Source organism: Ixodes scapularis, unplaced genomic scaffold (genome assembly GCF_016920785.2).
Source record: "Ixodes scapularis isolate PalLabHiFi unplaced genomic scaffold, ASM1692078v2 PGA_scaffold9__187_contigs__length_104089568, whole genome shotgun sequence".
NCBI classification, from domain to species: Eukaryota; Metazoa; Arthropoda; class Arachnida; order Ixodida; family Ixodidae; genus Ixodes; species Ixodes scapularis.
This window is the reverse complement of record NW_024609884.1, coordinates 21,629,865-21,653,013: the sequence shown is the minus strand read 5'-3', so window position 1 is coordinate 21,653,013 and position 23,149 is coordinate 21,629,865. Positions and strand designations below refer to the sequence as shown.

Sequence of the window (23,149 nt, the reverse complement as noted above, 5' to 3'; positions counted from 1 at the left end):
CAAATGAGGGACCCACCATGCCAACATTCTCCTTCTGTGCATTCAGAGACTGCAGGACAGCCCGATCCAAACCTAGCTTGAGGCTAGCCTTGTCAAACATCTCCCGCTCGTAGGTGTTGCGGCAGATGAGGCGATACACCTTGACCGCCTTTGACTGACCTATCCGGTGGCAGCGAGCTTGTGCCTGTTTCCCCATCCATAAAGGAGAGACAAACATTCACAACATGCAAAAACCACAGTCAAATTGCAAAAAAAAAAAAAAAGAAAAGAAAATTCAGTCTAATAAAAGCTAGCAAATATTAATGCTTAAGAATAGAAGACAATTTGGGAAATTATGAACTCGGTGGTTGTGCTCAGAAGCATTGAGACAGTTTTCACCCAGAGTAGTCGCCGAAGGGATTGGCACCGCTCGGTATTAGCATGGCAAATCATCCCAGCACAACCAAGTACTGCAGGGCAAACAAGATGGAGACAGCTGCTCAACGTCACCTGTAGATCGTTTTGTGGATTCCAGTCAGAGTCGAAGATGACGACAGTGTCAGCGGCAGTGAGGTTGATGCCCAAGCCTCCTGCCCGGGTGCACAGGAGGAACACAAACCTGTCCGAGTCTGCAAACACAACGGATTACCCCAGCTCATTAGAGCACTCACCAGCCTCCCTACCGACGTTTCAGTCCGCAAAGAGCATCAAACACTTAGTTAACAAATAATGCCTCCACAAGGAATGGTCGACCAGTGGAAGGGCTGCTAAAAGCTCTGTAGGAGGGGTGATCTCATTGATCACAGGGAGCGCATGAGAATTTGTGGGTGCCACATTTGGAAAAAGTTTGCTCAACCTGCCATTTGTATGAACTGTTTAGAAAATAGAAGATTTGTTGCAATTAACAAGAGTGTTCATCATATTTGGAAATCAATTCTTTGCACAACACAGCTATTCCAATATCTGCTTACAAATAATTGAAAACCAATCACCATTAATTACAACTGGCTTCACACCAAAATAAGCAGCCCTCGCAGAGAGGTACAGAGCGCGACACTGTTAGCGCGAACAAGTGATCGCCGATTTTTTTCACTTTTTCTCTTTAAACCAAGGGATGTCATTCAAGTTATTATTGCTACGGAAAGAGCTCATTTAGTTCTACAACGTAAACGACAAAATGTCTTGCTTGCTAATGCTATTTAGAAGTAAAATGCGAAAATGCGCCGATGTCGTGTTCGCGCTAACAGTGTCGCGATGTGTACAAATAGGTAAAAACACTATACCAATGAAACAAGCTTCAGAAATCTGAGACAGGTAAATTGAAATTGCACTTTCATCAAAACTCGCTGCAGTAGGAACAGATTCACACAAGAGGATTTTTGAAGCAGTTAATAATTGCCCTGAAACCACTACAGTGCAGGATCACGACACAGCACAGTGAAACTTTCTTTTGACTATCGTGTTTGCACGATTGTAACGCACACTTTTTTTCGCCGAAATCGGTCTTTAAAAATACATGTGCATTCCAATCGAAACCAGAAACCGAAACTCAAAAAGAAAAACGCAATACTCGGTATGAGGTGGCTAGCCCCATAGCCATCGTGACCGTTTGTCTGCATTTGCCATTTTGGTATCCGTATCACACGTATTCTCTCGTGTCTATGATTCGTGTCTGCAGTCTCCAGATGGAAAAAGAAAAAAAAAATTCAACTAGGAGGTATTCTTTAAACGAAAGGCCATCATGCTGGCGGGAAAGGATAACAATGGAGCAGTGCCGTGTGGCCTCGCAATCTTAGCGACCCGACAAGCTTGCAAAGTTGTTTTGACGACGACCTTCTTAGAGGCGACGGTCGCGCACACGTACGAGCACAAGAAGCGCGGCACCTAAAATGCTTTAGACAAAAGCAAGGATTACCTTTGTGGACAACGAAGAACCATCGTCGAACTCCGACAACGGCAGCTAGTGCACGGTATTTATTAATGCGAAAGCATTAACTGTCCCATGGAGCGAGCCAACGTTATCAGTTTGAAGCAAGCCAAATGGCACCTTAAATCCCTTCTCCAAGTGAAGCCAGCTCCCAGCTATTAAACCACGTGAAAAGCTTAGACAACAGCACCCAGCTTCCCCGATCCCAAAGGAGCAGAGTGAAGCTGATGGATTTCGGCTTCAATCCCATTGGCTGGCGTGCGTCGACAAGGCTCCCATTGGGTGCTGCGGGTCATTTTCAACAACCGCCACCCCATGGTGCAGCGTGTCCGCGAGGCAGTGGCTCCACGCCTAAGGTCAGCGCATGCGCTCGACCGTCAACGCAAGTACGAAGCAGACGACAGAAGGGAGCGAAGAGCAGCGTGCATGCTTTCGCATTCACATCTCATAACAAGTGCTTAGGTGTACCTCGAGCTTTTTTTTGTATTGGCGTGCGTTTTGATAAAACCTGTTCTATGAGGTGTGTTCAGCCTTCCTTTTTTTACCTGCGCGGTACAATCGGCATCAAGTTATTTTCCGAAAATTTGGGCGTTAAATATACCTGCGCGTTACAGTCGTGCAGACAAGGTATGTAACAAATAATAAAGTTAACTTTAGTTTTGCTTTAGTTAGGTTACTATAATCCCAAATTCAATGATAGTTTGGGCTCGTACACTATATTTGAGAGTGAATTCACACTCTACAAAAACACCTGTGAGCAATATAGATTCAAACTGACAAAACATTAAAGAAGCCTGCACTCTGCACAGTGACAAAACAGGCCAACACTATAAATGAAAGTATGTCCAACACAAACCTGGCTTGCAGAATCTGTCAATAGCTGCCTGGCGCAGGTTTCCCCGAACTCGGCCATCAATTCGTTCGTACGGGTACCTGAAACACCAATCAAACACCCACTTGATATAGGCATCCACAAAAGGTTAGTGGTTCTAGACCCCGCTAAACTAGGCAGGTGTGCTCAGAAGCGTTGAGAAAATTTTCACCCATGGAGGTCGCCGACCAAGCCGGCACCACTCAGTATTAGCATGGCAAATCATCCCGGCACAAGCCCGATTCAGGTAAAAAAACTAAAGAAGCACACTCGAGGTACCTCTTGTGGACCAGGTAGTCCTCAAGCAGGTCCAGGCAGCGCACCATCTGTGAGAAGACCAGCACCCGGTGGCCGCCGTCCTTGAGCCGGGGAAGCAGCTTATCCAGCAGGACCAGCTTGCCCGAGGCCTGGACCAGGGCATTGAGGGCCAGCTCCAGAGACTCCCCATGCTGCAGCCGGTACTCTTGCAGGATCTGCTCCTCGGCACCTGGGGGCATGCCAGACCGGCCAGTTCTCGGAAACAGGGCAGGTAGGGAACGCCTTGGCACAGCCACACAAGCTCAGTTCTTTCTATTTGGCCACAAAGTTCCTCTCCACCAATTCAAAAATAAAACACTGAGGGAGGGTTCGACTACAGGGCAGCTTCACGGAATACCATTCTACCTCTGGCGAGAAGTCTGCGGCGACCATGCTGGTGAAATTTGTGGGACATTTTGCTTATTTGTATCCACGTAAGCAGCCCCATGTCAGCACCGTTTTTGCCATGTGGCTCTTGTGGCTCTCGGAGGCATGATAGGCGACTCTGCCGACATTCTCGCGAGAGCTCTAGGTGGATGCGACTCATCTGAAATCCCCCTTACCATCTTGGAGTTAAGATAACGAAAGAGTGAAACCTCCTGAACACGGGCATTTGTCGTCATCTAATCAGTTTAAGGTAGGTGAACGGTTTATTTGGGTGGCCCTACTGAAAGGCCAACATGCAAAGCTCCCTCTTTGCAGAAGTGCAGAACCAGGAGAAGGGGTCTTTGAAATAAAAACTGCAGGAGATAACTCACAGTATATTTACAATAGTGGTATTTCAGGTGTTGATTGCAAAATATAACAATAATCTACCCTCAAAAATTAAGAAAAAAAACTTTTTTTTTTTTCAGGTTTGACAGAAAATAATTTAGTTAAGAATGTGGTTGCTAACTACATGGTGACTATACTAAATTTTTTCTGGCAACAGAAAGAGCATTGTTACACAAAAGCTTTGCACCTTTGATTAGGTAAGGATGAATGCAGCACTTGCGCAGTTCCATCATGGTGTTCATGAGATTCGGGACGTTTGTGCCAATGCCCCCTTTCGTCAAGAATGCAAAGTTGCGTTCCAAGATGGCCCGGTAGTACTTCTTTTGAATGTTCGTCAGCTCCACCTAAAGGAATGAGAGAACACTTACTCTGTATCATGAAACTCAAATGCACATTACTACGCAAAACGAAAGATATGAGCAACGAAGTACCTCAACGATGGTCTCTTCCTTGGGAGCCAAACTTTTTTCGACGTCCTCCTTCAAACGCCGCAGCATCATAGGCTTCAAAAGCTGAAAGTGCCAAGAAAGCAGCACGTGTTTTGGGATGGGCAACATAGAAGTTAACCGTAAAAAATGTTAACAGACAACATACCGCCTTGAGCTTGTCAACTTGTCCTTCAGTTTTGAGGTCGCCAAACTCTTCCATAAATGTCTCTGTAGAGCTGAAACGATTAGGCTCGAGAAAATTCAGCAGGCTAAACAGTTCCTCCACATTATTCTGCAGCGGAGTTCCTGTCAGCAGAACGCTGTGCTCCTGAAATGCAAGCAAAAACAAGGTACCATATTACGATGAGGAAAGAATGTCACAAATGCCAATGACAAATTTGATCTCTCAACATAGGCATCCCAACTCTGGTACATCTTTGCAAAAAAATAACTAGGATTACATTGACAATGCTGCCCATTAAAGATAGCAGCAATGGGAAGATTAACAGCCACCCAGAAGGATGAAAAACTCACGAGATTGAGCATGCGAAGTCCTTCGAGGAGCTTGCAGTTGCGGTTTTTGAGCCGATGGGCCTCATCAATGACACAGGCCCGCCAAGGCAGTGCCTGCAGCTCCAAACAGTCACTGAGCACTATCTCGAATGTCGTGATCATCACTTGGAACTTGAAGACATCAGCGTTGCGCTGGCCCTGCATGTAGTAATGTGTCTTAAGAAAAGAGAACTTAAAAACTGAACACGGATATCAAAGGTCAACTTTCAACATCCAATTTCTAAAAACAGTCAACGGCCAGCACTTACATTTTCGTCCTTGTAATACATTTCATACTCTTGAATCATGTTACGACTCGCAGACCTGCACACAAACGCAAAAGGGAAAGCATGTTTAGAACATCAGCTCCTTAAATGCGACAAGGCACTGCAATCCTTCCAAAACAGAAAGGGCCACTTTTGCTCCCGCTAAAATGAACTATAAAAATGCTTACGATCCGTGATAGGTGATCACGTTGAGATCGGTCCATGTCTCAAACTCACGCTGCCAGTTGCCAATCGTGGACAGCGGAGCAATCACCAAAAAGGGGCCGTTGATTCCATACTTGACAATCTCGTTGATGAAGGTTAACGACTGGATCGTTTTACCCAAGCCCATCTCGTCGGCGAGTATGCAGTTTTGCCTGCACAACAAAAATTGCGAGGCGACCGAGTTAATTTCGTGGCAAGCGACAGGAAATGAGCGCCCAAGGAACGGGGACAGGTGAATAAGTGGACGACAACACAGGGCACTGTGGACAACAACACGGGGCGCCCCGTGTTGTCCTCCACCTCTTCACCTGTCCCCGTTCCTTTGGCGCTCATTTCCAGTCATGAACCAACAAGCCCAGCTAAACACTTTGGCAAGCGAGAGACAAGCTTATTCCACCCGACAACAAAGGGCCGCCAACAGGAAGCCACACACCGGGGGTGTGCTTACCCGTTGTACCAGCAGAAAGTAAGCCAGCTGAGGCCTTCCAACTGATACTCTCGCAGCGTGTTGCCACCTTTGTACACCGGAGACTTGTCGATCTGTTTCCACTCGGACGGCTTGGGCCGCTTTTTCACCTGGACGAGAGAAGTCGGGGCAGGTCAGACAACCGGCAGGACAAAGGTTGTGGGACAGGCAGCGGGCCTCACCTTCCACTTCTCCTTGGGCGGAGGGTCCTTGAAGCGGAGGAAGTGCTCGATCTTGAGCGGGTCCACGTCCTCCTCCAGCTCCCAGGTGCTCTCCTCGTAGGAGAGGCCCCGCCACTTGACCAAGTAGTGGCGGTGCCTGATGCACACCCGCGTCGCTTTCTCCTCCTCCTCCTTGGGTACCACTGGTGCCACGCACAGTTCGGCAGGTTTTTGGTCCACCTTTTCGTCTCCTTCCTCCGGCTTTACACTGCGTACAGCACATTTTACTCAAGGACCAAACAAGCAATGAAGAACTCGGCTTACTTTTATGCATCTCTTTTTTTCCTAGTTTTTGTATGGTAACTAAAGCCCTCCTGGCTCCTAAACAGCTCATGGGGAATGATGCAAGGCAGAGTATACCTCACATTAATGATTATGAGAGGACTAATGATTTATGAGCAGTCGCTGGCTTTGCCCGGTATGAAGTACTGTAAACAACTTAATTTTCGCGAATTTTGCGACTTTAAAAATATTGCAAAACTAGATCATGCTAATATATTACCTTAATTCAACAAATACATGGCACACCTCTCTCAATTGTGACTGCTGTGCCCGCCAAATATTTCCGAATCCCACCATTCGCAAAAAATTCAAAAATATTGAGCCCACAAAAATAAAGTCATTTACACCAAATAAAAGGTGCAGCCAGTGTCCAAACAACACACTAATTAATCGGCTGTCTCTCGTCTTCCAGCTTGTACCTGGACAGCATGGATCACAACAAGCATGTTACTATCCATACAAACATCAGAATGCTGACACCACCACTAAAGACACTGTGATAGGCCAGCCGTGTTAACTTATTGGTGTCAAGTGGGACGATAAAGTAACAGTAATTTGTTTTTGGCACCATCACCCCCCTCCCCCCCTCCCAAGATAAATGACTGGATGCCTGCCGACATTAATGAGAGACTGCACTCATCTAATAGATTCTTTTGGAAACATGAAAAATTAAAAAATTTTGAGTAAAAACGTTTTCAGCTCACGAAAAATAGATAAATAATAATGATAATAATAATAATATCACTATGTAAGTTCATTTCATTACGCTACTTGCTGATGGGGATTACTGGATGTGAACCAATGTACGAACCTGTCAGCTACAGCGTCTTCTGGGGGCTCCTTTTTGACCACTTTCTCCGCCGGTTGGTCTGGTTCCACCTCCTCGACCTTTGGCTGGTCGCTGAATGGAGACGCCATTTCGTTAGCTTCAGACTCCTCTTTACTGATATCCATGGCTTCCTCCTCTTCTTCCTTTTTGGTTACCACTTCTTCACTTTCTGCCCCTTCTTTCTCCTCAAATGTTTCTGCTTTCTCTTCCTCCACTTTTCCTGGTTCGCCCTTTTCCGGTTCCGTCTCTCCTTCATCTGGGTTTTCCAGCTCTGCCTTCTCTGGTTCTGCCTTCTCCAACTTTTCCTTCTCCAGCTCTGTCTTTTCCAGCTCTAACATCTCTGGCTCTGCCTTCTCTGGCTCTGCCTTCTCCGGCTCCGACATCTCCGGCTCCGACATCTCAGGCTCCGCCTTCTCCAACTCCACCTTCTCTGGCACTTCCAAAGCATCCTCAACCTCCTTCAGAGGTTTTTCTTCCTCCTTCACTTCACCTGGAGGCTGCAACTTGAGCTGCTCGTCGACGTCAAAGGGATCCACCGTCTCGGTGATGTCCAGGATGCGATCCACCTCGACATAGTCCGGATTAAAAGGCTCGTCTTCGAGGAAGTCGAAGATCGAGCTGATGTTGTCCTTCTTCTGGCGGAAGCGCTTCACTTTCTGCAGCACCCGCTTGTCCGTCATCTCCAACTCTTCCAGGGTCTTCCAGTCGCAGTGGATGTACGACAGGTTCTTGTACTTGACGAAGAACTCTTCCGCCTCCACCGGCTCCCCGTCCTCTTCCTCTGACTTCCGTGTGGTCATTCGCGATGCCAAGATCTTCTCGACCACCATTGTGTCTTCTGTGACGACGTTCACAAGCACCTGCACGTTCCTGTTGTCTGTCCCCGAGCGAGCAATGCCGCCATGCAAGACGTCCAGGGCAGCATCGTCCCCACTCAGCTGCAGCTCAATATCGTCCGTGTACTTCTTGCGGTGAGTGTTCCGCGACGAGCGCCGTTTCTGCACGCCGTCCCCGTCCTCCGGAGAAGGTGGGGGCGTGGCCTCCAAGTCTGACTTGTCCGAAGAACCGAGGCGCTTACGCTTCTTCTTCTTGCTGAATTTTAACGACAGCCTGCAAAGACAAACAAAGGAAACCATTCAAAGTCGGAACATTGGATAGCTTATTTAAACCTAAAATACCCGAAATTACAAAAACAAATCATAAATGCTTTAAGTTTACTAACATTTTGCAATTGATAAATCCTGCACCCCTAAACCAACCCTAAAAGAAGCAAAAAATGTGAGCACAAACAGATAGCTTTGAAGGGTTGTGAACTGTGCTCGTGAAGTAGATTTCTCAGAATTTGCACTTGTTGGCACCAGATTCGTTCATGAGGGTAGTTAAACAATGAAGAGCACGAGTAAGTATTGAGAGTGAAGGCCTCGCTTCGAATGCCGAAGGACACCCGTATACACTGTCACAATGTCAGTTGCACTGTGGCACAGACGAGCAGCGGCGGCCTCGTTAAATAAATATGCCGAGGACCAAGTCAGGCACTCGGCGCTTACGCCGGAACACGAACGTTTGTTGTACCTCGACGTGGCCTCGCCATGAGTCTGCGATTATGACAGTGGAAGAAAGGGTCCTGGAGCCTAATGAGGCACTCAAGTTCCGTGCTATGAGTGACACAACTAAAAAAGCCAACAAAATAAACACAAGCGCATACTAGCAGCAGGTGCCCTCCAACCTACAGCAAGCAGCCATACGACAAAAATCGAAGCCCCCATGCTGGGTGGTGAGTTCCCGATCAGAGCTTCAAAAGAGGCTACTCTCGGATACTCAGTGAGACAAAGCTAGACTTTCTATATATTGGTGCAAATGAACCCAGTGCAAGCATGTACTGGAAACGTTACCTGGGCAGCTTTTTCTTGGGAGCCTTGGGAGTCTTGGGAGTTGCCTCCTTGGGTGTTTTTGGCTCCTTCTTTTCCTTCTTCTCCTTGGACTTCTTCTTGGGAGTCTTGCACTCTTCGGGGGGCTGGGCTGGCTTCACATCGCCAGAAGCATCTTCCGCAGGCTGTCCCTCTGGGCCGCCAAGGGGAGCCGCAGTCCCCTCCTCCGCTCCTCCCGCCTCCTTGTCAGTGGCCCCCTCGTCAGCCGTCCCTACAGCCGGAGCTGCAGGAGGCTTGGCCTCACCAGCTTTGCTCTTGGCCTTGCTCTTGCGACTGCGTGGCGGGGCACCGCCTTCCTTGGGTTCCTTGGGCTCTTTCGGCTCCTTGGGTGGCTTGGGTGCCTTGGGCTTCTTAGGCTTCTTGGGCTTCGGTTCCTTGGGGGCCTCACCCTCCTTGGGCTCCTTAGGCTCCTTGGGTTTGCGCTTCTTAGCCTTCTTGGGAGGCGGTGCAGGCAGGGGCTCCATGCCTGGCTGCTGGGGAAGCAGAAGGGGCATGCTACTAGGGCTGTCCGGGGCCATCTGAAACCAAGAGTGAGGGCCACTCACAATCACTCCACCTACTACCCAGTAAGAAATGCAGGTAAATGCTTTCGGTATATTAAGCGTGGAACAACCAACCGGAAGCCTTTCTCTCAATTTTGATTGACGACCTTCCAAACCCTGTCTCCTCTGCATGTGCTTGTTGATGATTGTGTATTTTATCACCAAATAAAATGTATAAGCAATAATTTTCTTCTCCAGAATGACCTTGAAAGCGTAATCGACCGGCGTGGTAAATGCCTACCGTTACCAAACTATTAAAAGTGCAAGTTTGTTCGTTTTTCCCACGAGCATTAGACATTGAACTTCTTCAATCCTATCATTACCGTGTTTATTTCTCCCCTAATATGCCCCGGACTAACCACACTGACTCAATAACTATGGAAGCTTCCAAGATGCTTAACTGCATTCGACGCTGCCTGCATGCCACACCTCCTGCTCTAAGGCAGCTGGCCCGAGACTTTTGCTTGCCCAAAGATAGAATATGCAGCTGCCACCTGGTCTCCTATCAAATCAACCTCATTTATACCCTATAATTCCTTCAAAACCAAGCTGCCCCATTCATCCTTTCTAGCTATGAATGCACTGTCACTGCCTCTGCAGTACAGGCCTCTTTGTGCCTCCCCTCTCTCAGTACTCGTTGCAGAATATTATGCTTTTGTCTCTTCAGTGAGGATCAATCACCACCCTTAACTCGCACAGTCTTTGCCATTAGATACCCATCGTTCATCCCGACTACATTTTAACTTCCTCAGCGTATGTTGCATCCCTGGTTCCACTGCAACTTTTTACTCTTTGACAGTCAAGTTTTGTTTTTCCAAAAGTATATTTCTAAGTGGTTGAGTCTTGCTTCCAAAGGATTAATATAAAAAAAAAAGATGAGTGCACATATTTTCTTCTTAATTATCCAGCGGGAGCAATAACAATGCTAGCAAGCTTATTAGGTTTAGAAGTATCAAATTGAAATATTAAAGGCGAAAAGTTGCGTCTTTCTTTTATTCGGTTTAATTTTTGCTGCATTTGCTTCCGCAATATTCCAGCGGCTTCAGATCCCTAAATGCAGGTACTTAACAGAACTTCTCCGTCGGATGATGAGCTCTCATCCTCTAAATTTAAATACAAAAAGCATTAAAAGTCTGAATCGGAAGAGCCAGTGCTTCCCATCGGCACTACCACCAGAGCGGCCAGTATGCGAAGTGAGCATCACCTGCGCGGAACGTCTAATTAGAAAACTATAACTAGCCCAGCAATGCGGGATGACATGCGAATATAGCATTCATAGTTCATCGAAGAACTAACAAATAGCAATACCTCTTATGGTGTGCAGTTTCACGTTTAGGCGGGCACTTTCAAATGTGTCATCACCACCGCACATGTACGGCGAGGACCATCAAAGGATTAACAACTCATTTCTTCCCCTTGCCATAACAGAAAGGAATAATCTGCCAGATCACATAGCATTCATCAGCAACCTCGATATTTTGAGAAATGCTGCATCATCTCGTATTGTGTTGTAATTAGCCATGTTCTAACACATGGCCGCCGCCAAGTCCCCATCCAGAATATTTTCAACAGTTTTGCTTTTCTTTTGTGTGTTTGTGTGTGTTCGGTAAAATGTTTTATTTTTTTTCCCACCCTAATTTTTTTTTAGCTTTCTTTTATATGTTATGCTAATGTTCCACAAATATATATTGTTTATTGCCCTCCTTTTATTTAATGACCCTGTCAGGGCCCTTAAGGTATAATTAGGGTTCGGAGTTTTCGGTTTAAACCGATAAAAACCGATAAAAGTACGCCGAATCCATTTTCGGAAATTCGGTTTTAACCGAAAAAGGTCAGTTTTTAGGTTCGACGTTTTCGGTTCGAACCGATAAAAAACAATAAAATACCTCAACTCCATTTTTTTTAATTCTGTTTCAACCGCAAAAAGTACTTTTTTAGGGCCGCGTCGAGATGGGCGGGTGGAGGGGGGAAAAGAGAGAGGGCGTTGCAAGGTTCGACAATGTGTGACCTCTTCATGACTGCCCTCTACCAAGGTTCAACATGCAACAAAAGAGGTCTTGGGTTGTCCTTCGGGGGTCATCTGTTTCCTCTCTGTGATCGGGCTTAGTGTGTCAAGTTCCTGGTCCTAAAAAAAGTTCGGGTGTGGGCTAGTATAAGGTGTTTCGCTTCATGCAAGATCTGCAGCCAGAGTTTAGTGAGTAGACGAAATATCTCGTGCTTCAAAACGTCGCACCGTGTCTCTTTTGGTAGTCACATTTGGTTGATTGGCCGATTTTGGCTCAGGCAGCGCTTCATCTCCTTAGCCTGCCAGTGTCCAGTGTCAACGTTGAGAGAGCATTCTCGAAGCCCAGGTTCATTAACAGGAATGATCGCTTGGATAAACGAGGAGAGCCTGGGAAAATACGTGTGTGTTTACTATAATAAGATCACGTAATCCTGATCTACAAAAGGTGAAGTTCCATGTTTTTTGGGCACGGACTTATTTGTACTTCGACGATTTTTTTTTTTTTTTTTTTACAGTTGCACACATTGTTTAAATAAAGTGTCCATGTTTTTTTGTTTTGTTTTTTCTCAATGTATCCGTGCCGTTATTCTTTGAATGATCACAAATAGCAGAGCTACAAGAATCCGATGTCCGATGGTGTTTCTTTCATATTAACCGATAAAAAACGGTAAACTTTTGTGGGCATAAATATACACCGAAAAAAACCGAAAATTAAATTTTAATATAAACACCGAAAAAAGTACGCCGAATTTTGAAAAAATAAAAACCGAAAACGCGGAACCCTAGGTATAATGAATGAATGAAGTCCCATCAAAGCAATCTTGATGCTTCTATTTTCAGCTACATGCCATTCATAACAAGGCAGCCTCTATCTTTAGCCCTTACCGAGTAATCAGTGCTGGGCATCCCCAAGCCCTCCCCAGGCCCCATGCCCAGCGGAGGCATGTCCGGCAACTGAGCTGCCTTGGCCTTCTTCTTGCTCCGGCTGGGCTTGCGCTTGGTCATGGGCTCAATAGGGGGCAGCACGTCGTCAGGCGGCAACAGGTACGGGTCTTCGGGAGGCATCGGGCACGAGTAGGGTGCCCCCGTGTCCAGTGGACTTCCCATGGGGCCCCCCATTGGACCCCCCATAGGACCCCCCATGGGACCCCCCCATGGAACTCCCCATGGAACCACCCATTGGACCTCCCATGGGACCTCCCAAGGGACCACCCATGGGACCACCCATCGGACCTCCCATCGGACCTCCCATGGAACCTCCTATGGAACCTCCCATGGAACCTCCGATGGGACTACCCATGGGACTACCCATGGGACCTCCCATGGAACCTCCCAAGGGACCCCCCAAAGGACCCCCCAAGGGACCCCCCAAGGGACCTCCCATGGAACCGCCCATGGACCCTCCAATTGGACCTCCCATGGAACTTCCCATTGGGCCTCCCATAGAACTTCCGATGGGGCCACCCATAGGGCCACCCATGGGACCTCCTAGAGAACTGCCCATGGAACTACCCATGGAAGCACCCATGGGGCCACCGAGTGAAGATCCCAAAGATGCACCCAATGGACCCTCAAGGGGACACAGGTCATCCACAGAAGCTGGCACCACGCTGGGGACACCCGCCATAGGCAGTGGAGGCAAGGAGTTCTGAATGTCCTGCAGGAAAACATAGTACCGTCTCAGGACACCCATCTTTCACACTTCGATACTGGCCCTGCTCATCTGTTGCCAGGGGCGGTTTGCTCATCTCGCAGCCGCGGCCGCGGTTGCGGCCAAGAGGGATTTTTATGTCACGTGATCAGCTCCATGGGGACGAGGAAGTACCTAGCGTCCCTGCCTAATGGCAGAGAAATCCGTGTTGCTTCATATAGAAAAGTTTAATTTCGCTCGCAGAAACTGATTGCAGAGGCTGGAGTCCAATCAACCGCCCCTTTCTACTTCAGGAGCGGCAGGTAAAGTTATGACCAGGAAAGGTAAATATATGCCAAATTAAAAGAGAAATCATGCGAGATAAAAGTGGTGCCAGTATATTTATATATCTGCGCCAGCAACGGAGTTTTGAGCCTTCTGCTGTAGTCGAGGGCCAAGAGGTGTGACTTGCCGTCGCAGCGTGAAAATTCCGGGTTCAAATCGTATCACAAATTTTTTTTAATTTTTTTATATTATTTTTATTTTGCGCATGAGTCTTACTTTTTAACTGTGATCCATTTTACAAATCGTCCTTGCTATGTCTGAGTTTTTGTTTTTTGCTCAACATCTATTGTAATAGTCTCCCTAAATGCAACGAATGTATTTTTGCATCCCAAAACGTCTGGCTAGGCTACCTGTAGCATGTTTTCACCATTTTTGGTTCTGCAGCACCTGCATTTCTTTCAACCGTTTTTTGGCCTATTGCTGAACCGTTCCACCGACATACTGACTACGACTGATTTGCAGACTTATCAACACTCTCCGTCTGTGTGTGCCAATTTAGAAACATGTCATCTAGGTAGAGACGCCTTGTTCGGACCCCGTTAGTGAGAAAGTCATGCTGACGCTGTCATCTTAGTTTCCTTTTAACGAACCTTATGAAATTATTGTATTAGCGCATTAACTTGGCTTGACCTGCTTTTTTTCTTCCAGTGTGTCAATTCAATAGGTGGGACAAACAATAAAAACTGTGTAATGCACAGTGGTGCAAGCGGATGATTTGTAAAAAGGATCACAGTTCAAAAATAAAACCTCGAAAATATTTTAAAAAAGCTAACGGTGGCTTAGCTCGGCTATGCCAAGATATATGTAGCGTAAGCTTAGGTTCAGCTGGTCATTCTTAGCTTTCCTGGTTGTTTAGGATTAGCTTGATTATCATGCTTACTGCTGCTTCAATGACACACACACGGTATACGCATTATGTGACTACTTCGAGATCCGACGAGTTAAGATGTGCGCTGTGTTGTTATGTATCAAGCAACCAAGCTGCCGCCCAGAACAATCGGACAGCACGAACCATAATCCAGGGGTGGAACTCATGAAATGTACTTGGGAGCAGCCACGGGAGCAGCTGAAACTGCTGTTTTGGAGCAGGCTGGGAGCAGCTAAAACTACATTCTGGAGCAGGCTAGGAGCAACTCAAATCAGTTTTCATTGCACTTCAGCTTGTGTCTTAGACAAGCACGGGAGCAACTTCACTTGTGCTTAGCAGCACAGATGAGCATGAGTGGTTAGGAACCTATGCAGATGGGATAACAGTGTAACAGGTGCAAAAACTTGGCCTTAGTGAAAACCAAAAAGCAAGTACTATATGTTTCTGAAGATAGTGTCTGTCCTTGATATCTTCCGAGTGGCTTTCAGTTGCTCAAAATGCAAACCAGCACTGTTTATAGCACGACCCACACGTGCTCGACATAGTAATTATATGTGCGAACCACGTGACGTGCGTAAGCAAAGGACGTGCAGTTGCGCGGAGGAACAGGGCAACAAATTTTCAGTTTATCCTATTGTACAACTCAATATCGAAGGATCAGACTACGATTAAAGGAGTTATCATATTTGAAGCGATGAACCAGAGCAAGATTAAAGTATGTCAAGTAGATCTACCGCTCGCATGATAGCTGCTGGCTGGCAAGGTTTCGGATCGGACAGCGTTTCAGTTCAATCAAATCACAATTTATCTTGCAGGAATGCGGTTCTAACTTTTAACGATGAAGCACTAAAAGGAATCTTTCGCTAATGTGTTTTCAACTGGCTGACGTCCGGAACCCGGGCCTCAGACCCTCAAGCTAGCTATCTGATGCTTAACGGCTCGATCTCACCTCGGCCGACTTGCTTAACCACTTATGGTTGAAGAATAACAATCCATTCGCACGTGATGTAGCACTTGGAATCCGACCCTTGAGTTTTTTCACGTGCTTTCGACTCGGGATACACAGGAAAAATAAACGGAACAAAAAATTGCAAGGCCGACCAAGCTAAACGCGCTCATTGTTGCCAATCGAGTCAAGAAAAACCGAAACCAAGACAAAATAGAATTATTTTGGCGCACGTTGTACGATTTGGGACACAGTGGCACAAAGTATTGGCTGTGGCGCAGTTTCCGCAAAATGGCGCAGGATGGCGCAGACAAATGCGTCTGACGCAAAATGGCACAAATGGCGCAGCCGTTCCACCCCTGCATAATCTCGAGCGGGTGCATGCGCGCGGCGCGTGCATCGGAGACTGACACGTGTGACGTCACTGCTCCTCGCGCATGCGCAGCACGGCTCTCCAGGAGTCATGCGAAACTGCTCAACCTCGGCCAGTGTAGCTTACGCTACAAAAACGCTTGTGACATGATTTGAACCCGTAACTTTCCCGCCCCGACGACAGGTCCCGGAACTCTTACCCCTCGACTACAGCAGAAAACTAGAAACCTTGTTGCTGCCGCAGATATATAAATATGCTTCCACCGCTTTTATCTCGCGCGATTTCTTTTAGTTTGGCTCATATTTACCTTTCCTGGTCATAACTTTACCTGCCGCTCCTGAAGTAGAAAGGGGCGGTTGATTGGACTCCAGCCTCTGCAATCAGTTTCTGCGAGCGAAATTAAACCTTTGTACTCGAAGCGACACGGATTTCACTGCCATTAGGCAGGGACACTAGGTACTTCCTTGTCCCCATTGAGCTGGTCACGTGACATAAAAATCCTTTTTGGTCACAACCGTGGCCGCGGCCTAGAGATAAGCAAACCACCCCAGGAGTGTTTCACATCACATGTCAAGCATCACACCGGGAACATGCCACACAGAGACACACATTTTTTTAATTTTTGCCCGAGGACAATGAAACTTCAAGTATTTAGAGTTGTGCCCACTCTTTTTAAAAGAGTCATCAGTTTTAATGTGGCTTACATAGTTTTCGTTTACGGCCCCACCCAACAACTGAAAAAAGTATTTTTCGTGTGCATGCTTTAACATACTAATTCTTCAAAAGGAACATCGGGCAATAGCTAATTTTGTTCTTTATGAAGTGTAGAATGCAAATAACTAGTCAAAAGCTGCGCATAACTTTCCAATCTTGAAAGAAAACAAAAAAAAAACTTTCAACCTTTCCACTCTGGTGAAGAAGGAAGACCAACGAGGTTGTACTACGGTGGGACGACCTCAAGGACGTCTAGGACGACGTCTAGGACGACCTCAAGGCCGACTTCTAGGACGACTTCAAGAACGACGTCTAGGACGACCTCAGGGACGACTTTTAGGATGACCTCGAGGACGACATCTAGGATGACGCCTAGAGAAATTCAGCCTTTCCACTCTGGTGAAACCAGAGTGGAAAGGCTGGAAAGGTTGCCGCCATCTATGAGCGAGACCGGCAAGCCGGTTGTCTGGTTGCCGCCGTCGCTCATAGATGGTGGTAGCTGTCCAGAGTTTTGTGTTGACATTTGTTTGGTGCCGGACACGATCCTGAGGAACCTAGCCCTAACAGCTCCGCTGAAAGAAGATCTTTCGATACTTCCATTCTAGAAGCCCTTTACAAGTTTTTATAAATATAACTTAGATATAGCAATTTCAAATACTACCTACTAGCAGTCTATATATACCCAAGATCGTAGGTGGAAAATTTTATTGTGATGCGAAGATTCTAAGTGCCAATAATGGAGCGCACAAACTGTAAAGATTTTCCAAAATTGCAAAATTAAAAAAAAGACATTTGGAAGTTCAAAATACCTGTACTCATCAATATAAGTGAGACATTTCAAATACATACTAGCATTCTGCATACTGTGAAGATCATAGGGACAAAATTTTGTTATGATGTGAATACTCCAAGTGCCAAAAACGAAGTCCACAAACTGTGAAGATTGCTTTGAAATTTACATCATCATACCCCCCATTCAAGTTTAGCTTGAATGGGGGATATGATGTATATTTCGTTGAATGAGTTTGCGCACACCGGCAACTGCTGACTCGTGGAAAGATAGTGTGCCACTTATTATAGACACTGAAATGTTTGGTTCAGCATCCCTTTAAACCAAAATAAACTAGCCAAACACAGCGCTAGTATGATCGACATAAACTGCCACGGTTCCCTTACCGCCGAATTCACAAGCCTCACTTCAATTGAGGCGCCCCTCCACTTCCTCAAGGAAGGCGCGAGGGTCGGCGCTGGCCAATCGCGACGACAGATAGGCGGCTGCAATTGGCCAGCGCCCGGCCCTCGCGCCTTCCTCGAGGAGGTGGAGGGGCACATCAATTGGAGTGAGGTTTGTGAATTTGCCAGTTAGAGTCTCAAAGGGATATGCTACAGTAAACTCTGCAGCAAGTTCAGGCTGTCAAGTTTATGCGAATAGTTCCTCCAGCAAAACTAATAAACACAGTCAGCACTTGAGGGATGAGTACAGTACTGATTGATGCAACAATTGAGAGCTTATGGATTGAAAACATAGAAGAACAATATTTAGAGCATAATTACTACTGCTAAAGAAAATAATAATTATCAGATCATAAGATACCATCGGAAAGACTTTATACTGCAACTAAGAAATAAAAAGGGGACCTTGAATTGATGTGATCAAATGAATGTGGATTTTCCAAGTGTAATGTACTTGGAAAATGTGTAGCTTAGAGAAAAAAAAAAAATTTTTTTTATTTATTATTATTTTTTTTTTTAAATCTAAGAGGCAAGAACATTTTTTGTGTACTTTTAAGATCACTTCTTGGTCATGTGGCTGTTCTTTTTTCATTAATTTTTTTCCTCTCTAACAACCAAGTCGTGAAAGAAATATTTAGTGCAAGCGGATGAACTATGTATGCACAAAGTTTATTTCTCTCCTGAGACGACATAGCAACGAGCACGGTGATATTCACACTAAACTGGTCTATTTCGTTTCACTGCAGCAATCTCATTGAGCACTGTGCATATGCACTTCAAACTGGTTGGTTCTCATTAAAACATGTACCTAGTCTAAATATGGATGCTTCATCTCTTTTAGGCAATCCTTATGTTGATTTTAACGTCTGCTGAAATTTCAACGAGACTGGTTTTGCGGCCACTTTCCAATCTGACATCTTAGCATCACTATTCTTGACCAACGAACTGCCAGTCTACTGCCAAAGGACATTAAGGGGAGACACTGCCCAGAAAAAAAAAATTTCAACAAAAAAAGTTGGTTTTGAAAAATGACATATTTACATCCACCAACATCTAGAGAGTATTCCCCAAAAGTTTAATTAATTTTCACTGCATAGTTAAGTTTTTGTAAATTATTTTTTGTACACCAAAGCTAAAGAAAAGGTAGGGTTTGGAGCACTTTGAACGCATTTTTCTCCGTTCCACTTTTTGGTATAAGTTCCATTTTAGTCAATCTATCGTTTGATAATGGCAAAACAGGGTAGGCTCATTCTTCCCTTTTCCTGACTGAAATTTAATAAGGAATGCGGCTATGGAACTTTTTTGTCCCTTTACAGATGTCTTTCATAAAAAATGTTGATATTTCGTCGAAGACACAGAAGACCAAAAAGTTGACCAATTTTGCAGAAGAGAACATTTATAGAAATAAATTACTTTTTAGAAAAAACGTGCCATAGCCGCACCTCTAGGCATTCTGCTACATATCTAGCAAATAAAAATTTTGAATATCGTGATAGTTTTTTGACGATAGATTAACTAAACAATGTATCCGTGTTGCTGATAGAAGCTACTCTAATTTCCCTCTTATTTAACCGACAGATCTCAAATTTTGTTATACACCCTCTTGCATGACCATCAGCCTACCCTGTAAATTTCATTAATTTTAAGACAAGGGTTCAAAAGTTGACCCCCCTAGGGGGTGTGTCCCCTTAACTATCAATTGCAAGTGAAGTAGATGCTGCCATAAGCTTAGAGCAAAGGGAGGCGAAATCCAAACAGTGAATGAAGGTAATAAAAAGCAGTGAGAACACCCACCTGGTCAGATATCAAAGATGCTGGCAGTGGTGGTGGTTGGCTGGGAGGACGGTAGCTGTCTGCCATGCTAGGAAACAGTGACGAGACGCTAGAGCTCGGCGGTGGAACCGAAGTAGGAGCCCCAGAAGCGACAACCATCCCCACGGATGCCTGTCCTTGCTGCTGCTGCTGTTGTTGAGGTTGTTGCTGTTGTTGTTGCTGCTGCTGCTGCTGTTGCTGCTGTTGTTGCTGTTGTTGCTGTTGCTGCTGTTGTTGCTGTTGCTGCTGCTGCGGCTGCTGTGACTGCGGCTGCGGCGATTGTTGCTGCGACTGCTGCTGTGACTGCTGTTGCTGCTGCTGCTGCGACTGCTGAAGTGCCGGCTGGAGTGCCGGCTGAAGTTGGGAGTTCTGCAGAAGCTGCTGCTGAGCTTGTGGGCCATATGGTGGGAGCTGGGGATGTGCCTGCTGAGGAACAAACCACAAGGATACAATAAGACCATGCTTCCATTTCCCCCAAATGCAATTTAAGAAATTTTGGCTTTACTGAATGGTTTAACACCAGCCCTCCACAAAAAAAAAAAAAAAGCCACAGTTTACTTTTTTAGCCTCAGGTTGTTTCCACTTCTTTCTGTGGTCACCCCTCGTAACGTGTCAAGCGTTTTCGAGCATTTCGTCAAGCCATTTTTCGTTTTACGATAAAACCCAGCTTTCTCCGGTCTAGATGTAAGGTACCAAGGTATGAGTAACTTGAAATCGTATCTAAAGCACAAACCTAGGTATACAATGACATAAAACAGACCAGCACAATGCATGGCCTCGTAAACCCAAGTGCCGTCTGTCAACAGAAGCCACATGCCTAGGTGTCGTAGGTCGTACATGTGCATGGCTCAGCCGTGCACAGTGCGACTGTTTGTGCTCGGTGCCCTAACCCCCGATAGGCCCAACCCCTGATAGGTGATCACGGCAAGCCATGAACCTGCATCGCGACTGCAATTTTAATAAGTCCCCATGAGGAATTTCTCAGAAACATTCACCACAGTATTCTGGTTAGATGAGTGTTAGATGATGTTACAAGAATAAAAAACAACGAAAAGGATAAATTTTGTCCTGTCCTTGTCCTTTTTGTTGCTTTCCGTTTATTCTGGTACCTTTATTTAAGGGCATTTTTCATTGAGTGCCTAGAAGTGTACCTTACAAACTTTTTGCATAAGTGCAGCTGTATGTTAGGTACTTTTTTGACGAAAATTCTCAACCATGCTCAGCAGGATGTCACAATAAAAATAATGCGGCCACCAAAACACAAGATCCCATGATGAGACAACTCTTGTGGCCCCCTCTTAAACTGCTGTATCTATGGGGTGCCTATTAAAGGGACCATGAAATGATTTTAAAATCGAATTTCATCCACCGCATGTCGTAAAAGGTGTGAAAAGAAACACAAAAACACAAAAATAGGGAGCCAAGAAAAATTATTTGCTATAGAACTTTTAAAAGAAAACTGGACTCTTTTGCGCCTTCTTTCCTTCGCCTTTTCACTACGATGCATCCGCGGAAACGGAGCACGTCAGCCGAATCCACGTCGCCTATTGGGTAAGAGTCTACCTCACCAGCACCGCGATCATAAACAATAAATAGCCAGCGAATGTTTCCTAAAAGTTTTGTTAAATAATATTCAGATCCACATTTTGTAGCATAATTAGAGATGTGTGGTGAAAATTGCCAAATTTGATAATGCTGAGAGCCAAGCGCCATCTATCGTGTGGTAAACGAAGCAACTACTGCGCGTGCGCAGTAGGGCAGGGCCAACTTCAGTTACTTGGGTCGCGACGACCGACAAACGTTTATTTCCTTTGATTTCCTTCCTCTCAAAACTCTGACTGACTGAACGTTTATTTTTCTATGTGTTCTTCTCGCGCGCGCCGACTTCAAGCAGCAAGAAAAAAAGTACTTAAAACAGACCACGACGAACAAGAACGCTGGATCCACAAACACCCGAGAAAAGCAACAATGGCCACGAATCCACCGACTCCGACGAAGCGAGCTGCTCAGAATATAGGCCTAGCAGGCACTCCCGACTCGGCGCAGCGTTGCTTCGTCGCAAGACCGTCTGCCTACGACCGGCTGGCGTGCTGAATGGAATATGCCCGCGCTACGCTTGTGGACCCTTCCCATATTATAGTTTGATCGCTGACCTCAATTTTAGATTAAGAGGTGAGGTCAATCTCTTCCCCTTGTTTTCCGAGGCAGTGTTGACGAACACTCGTCGAAAAGGGACTCTCGTCGATTCTATCTTCTTGTTTTGTGTGATATAGAGCTGAAATAAATGCCGTATGGATTTCCTTCGTAACACGGTATGTACACTTTGTTATTGGTATGCCATTTTTATTCTGACAGACTGCATGTCACTGTCGAGCTATCACAGTTCGTGGGAGGTATTCGTGCAATGCCAGTCCAACCTTTCTTTGCCGAGTGTCGCGTCAGTGTCGAGTTGCAATCGTAAAAGATTGGTCCCGAAGCGCTTACCAACTGCGCGAATACAGCACTTCCTTCAAACGCGCGCGTCCGCTCCGAGTGTGAACAGGTATTTACGTGGCTCTTGCTGACACTCGTAGTTCAAACATATCTTTTTTAACGTCGGCTCGCTCCTGCATCTCCGAGGCCGCGAAAAACGCCGCGGCAATTTGTTTCCATCTACATCGCTTTGCAAACGACTGACACGGGCCGCCTTTTACCAACAATGACAGTTGGGTTGACTTTTGGAGTCTTCACCGGAAGACTCGCTGAACTTCCCAACAGGCGTACCGGCGTATGGGACTAGTCCCATGCTGTCGCTGTAGCGCAACATATCTCATTGAATTCCGCTCAGCTACGATGCGGTGATGAGAGGCGCCGATTCAGAAAATACGTCGGTGACATCAGCGCAGTAAAACCTACCGGCGCACCCCAACTCGTCGCCACTAACACTCCCATTCTCCTACTGCCGAGAGAGCTTCCAATTCCGGAAACAGCGTACGTCACGGCTTGTTTTGCGGTCAGTTGGAGAGAAAGAAAAAGTCAATATTTCATTAATTTTTTGTGTAGAAGTTAATAAACCGAGACGAAAACGGATGCCTGTTCGGCATTCAGTGAACATTGACGATTTAATGTAAAAGTTATCTGGAAAAAGTAAAAAGGTCATTTCATGGTCCCTTTAAATTGCACAGCAGCTACTCCCCACAGTTTTTCTTTTTACACAACACTCATTCCTATAATTTGTGCCAAAAGGTAAAAAGCCCCCCTGCCAACTAAGTTATAGACAACATAAAAAAATTTAAAATATAAATAAATAAAATAAACAAAAACAACTTCTTACCTGCTGTGGAGGGAGCTGCTGGGGCTGTTGCGAAGTGGCAATTGTCATCTGTTGCCGTGGTTGTGAGTACGGAACTGCCGAGGAAGCAACTCCTGCTGATGCGTTGGTCCCCTGCGGATACTGTGACTGGTAGCTTCCCAGAGAAGAGCCTGCGGGAGACCCCAGGACCCCTAGGCCGGTCCCAAGTGAGCCACCAAGTCCAGCTACCGATGGCGATGAGGATGCATTTGATGGTGACGTCAGAGTTGAAGATTGCTGCTGCTGTTGCTGCTGTTGTAGGACACGGAGTCGATCCTGCAGTTCGGATATCTGTGGGACAAATG

At 46.0% G+C, this 23,149-nt stretch overlaps 1 protein-coding gene across 1 annotated transcript in view; it reads right to left on the bottom strand.

Moving 5' to 3' along the window:
* The window catches only part of LOC8052408 (chromodomain-helicase-DNA-binding protein 7), a 78,830-nt gene that overhangs the window by 32,958 nt on the left and 22,723 nt on the right, over positions 1–23,149 (bottom strand). The window contains exons 3-20 of the mRNA XM_040500029.2: positions 22,827–23,135; positions 19,496–19,939; positions 13,140–13,249; positions 12,478–12,679; positions 9,010–9,563; positions 7,100–8,227; positions 5,968–6,214; positions 5,768–5,895; positions 5,283–5,471; positions 5,098–5,152; positions 4,811–4,987; positions 4,443–4,604; positions 4,280–4,360; positions 4,036–4,192; positions 3,057–3,264; positions 2,763–2,839; positions 490–608; positions 17–184 (exon numbers count right to left, since the gene is read on the bottom strand). Coding sequence (XP_040355963.1) covers positions 17–184; positions 490–608; positions 2,763–2,839; positions 3,057–3,264; positions 4,036–4,192; positions 4,280–4,360; positions 4,443–4,604; positions 4,811–4,987; positions 5,098–5,152; positions 5,283–5,471; positions 5,768–5,895; positions 5,968–6,214; positions 7,100–8,227; positions 9,010–9,563; positions 12,478–12,679; positions 13,140–13,249; positions 19,496–19,939; positions 22,827–23,135 — 4,515 coding nt within the window. The remainder of the gene's footprint in view (positions 1–16; positions 185–489; positions 609–2,762; positions 2,840–3,056; positions 3,265–4,035; positions 4,193–4,279; positions 4,361–4,442; positions 4,605–4,810; positions 4,988–5,097; positions 5,153–5,282; positions 5,472–5,767; positions 5,896–5,967; positions 6,215–7,099; positions 8,228–9,009; positions 9,564–12,477; positions 12,680–13,139; positions 13,250–19,495; positions 19,940–22,826; positions 23,136–23,149) is intronic.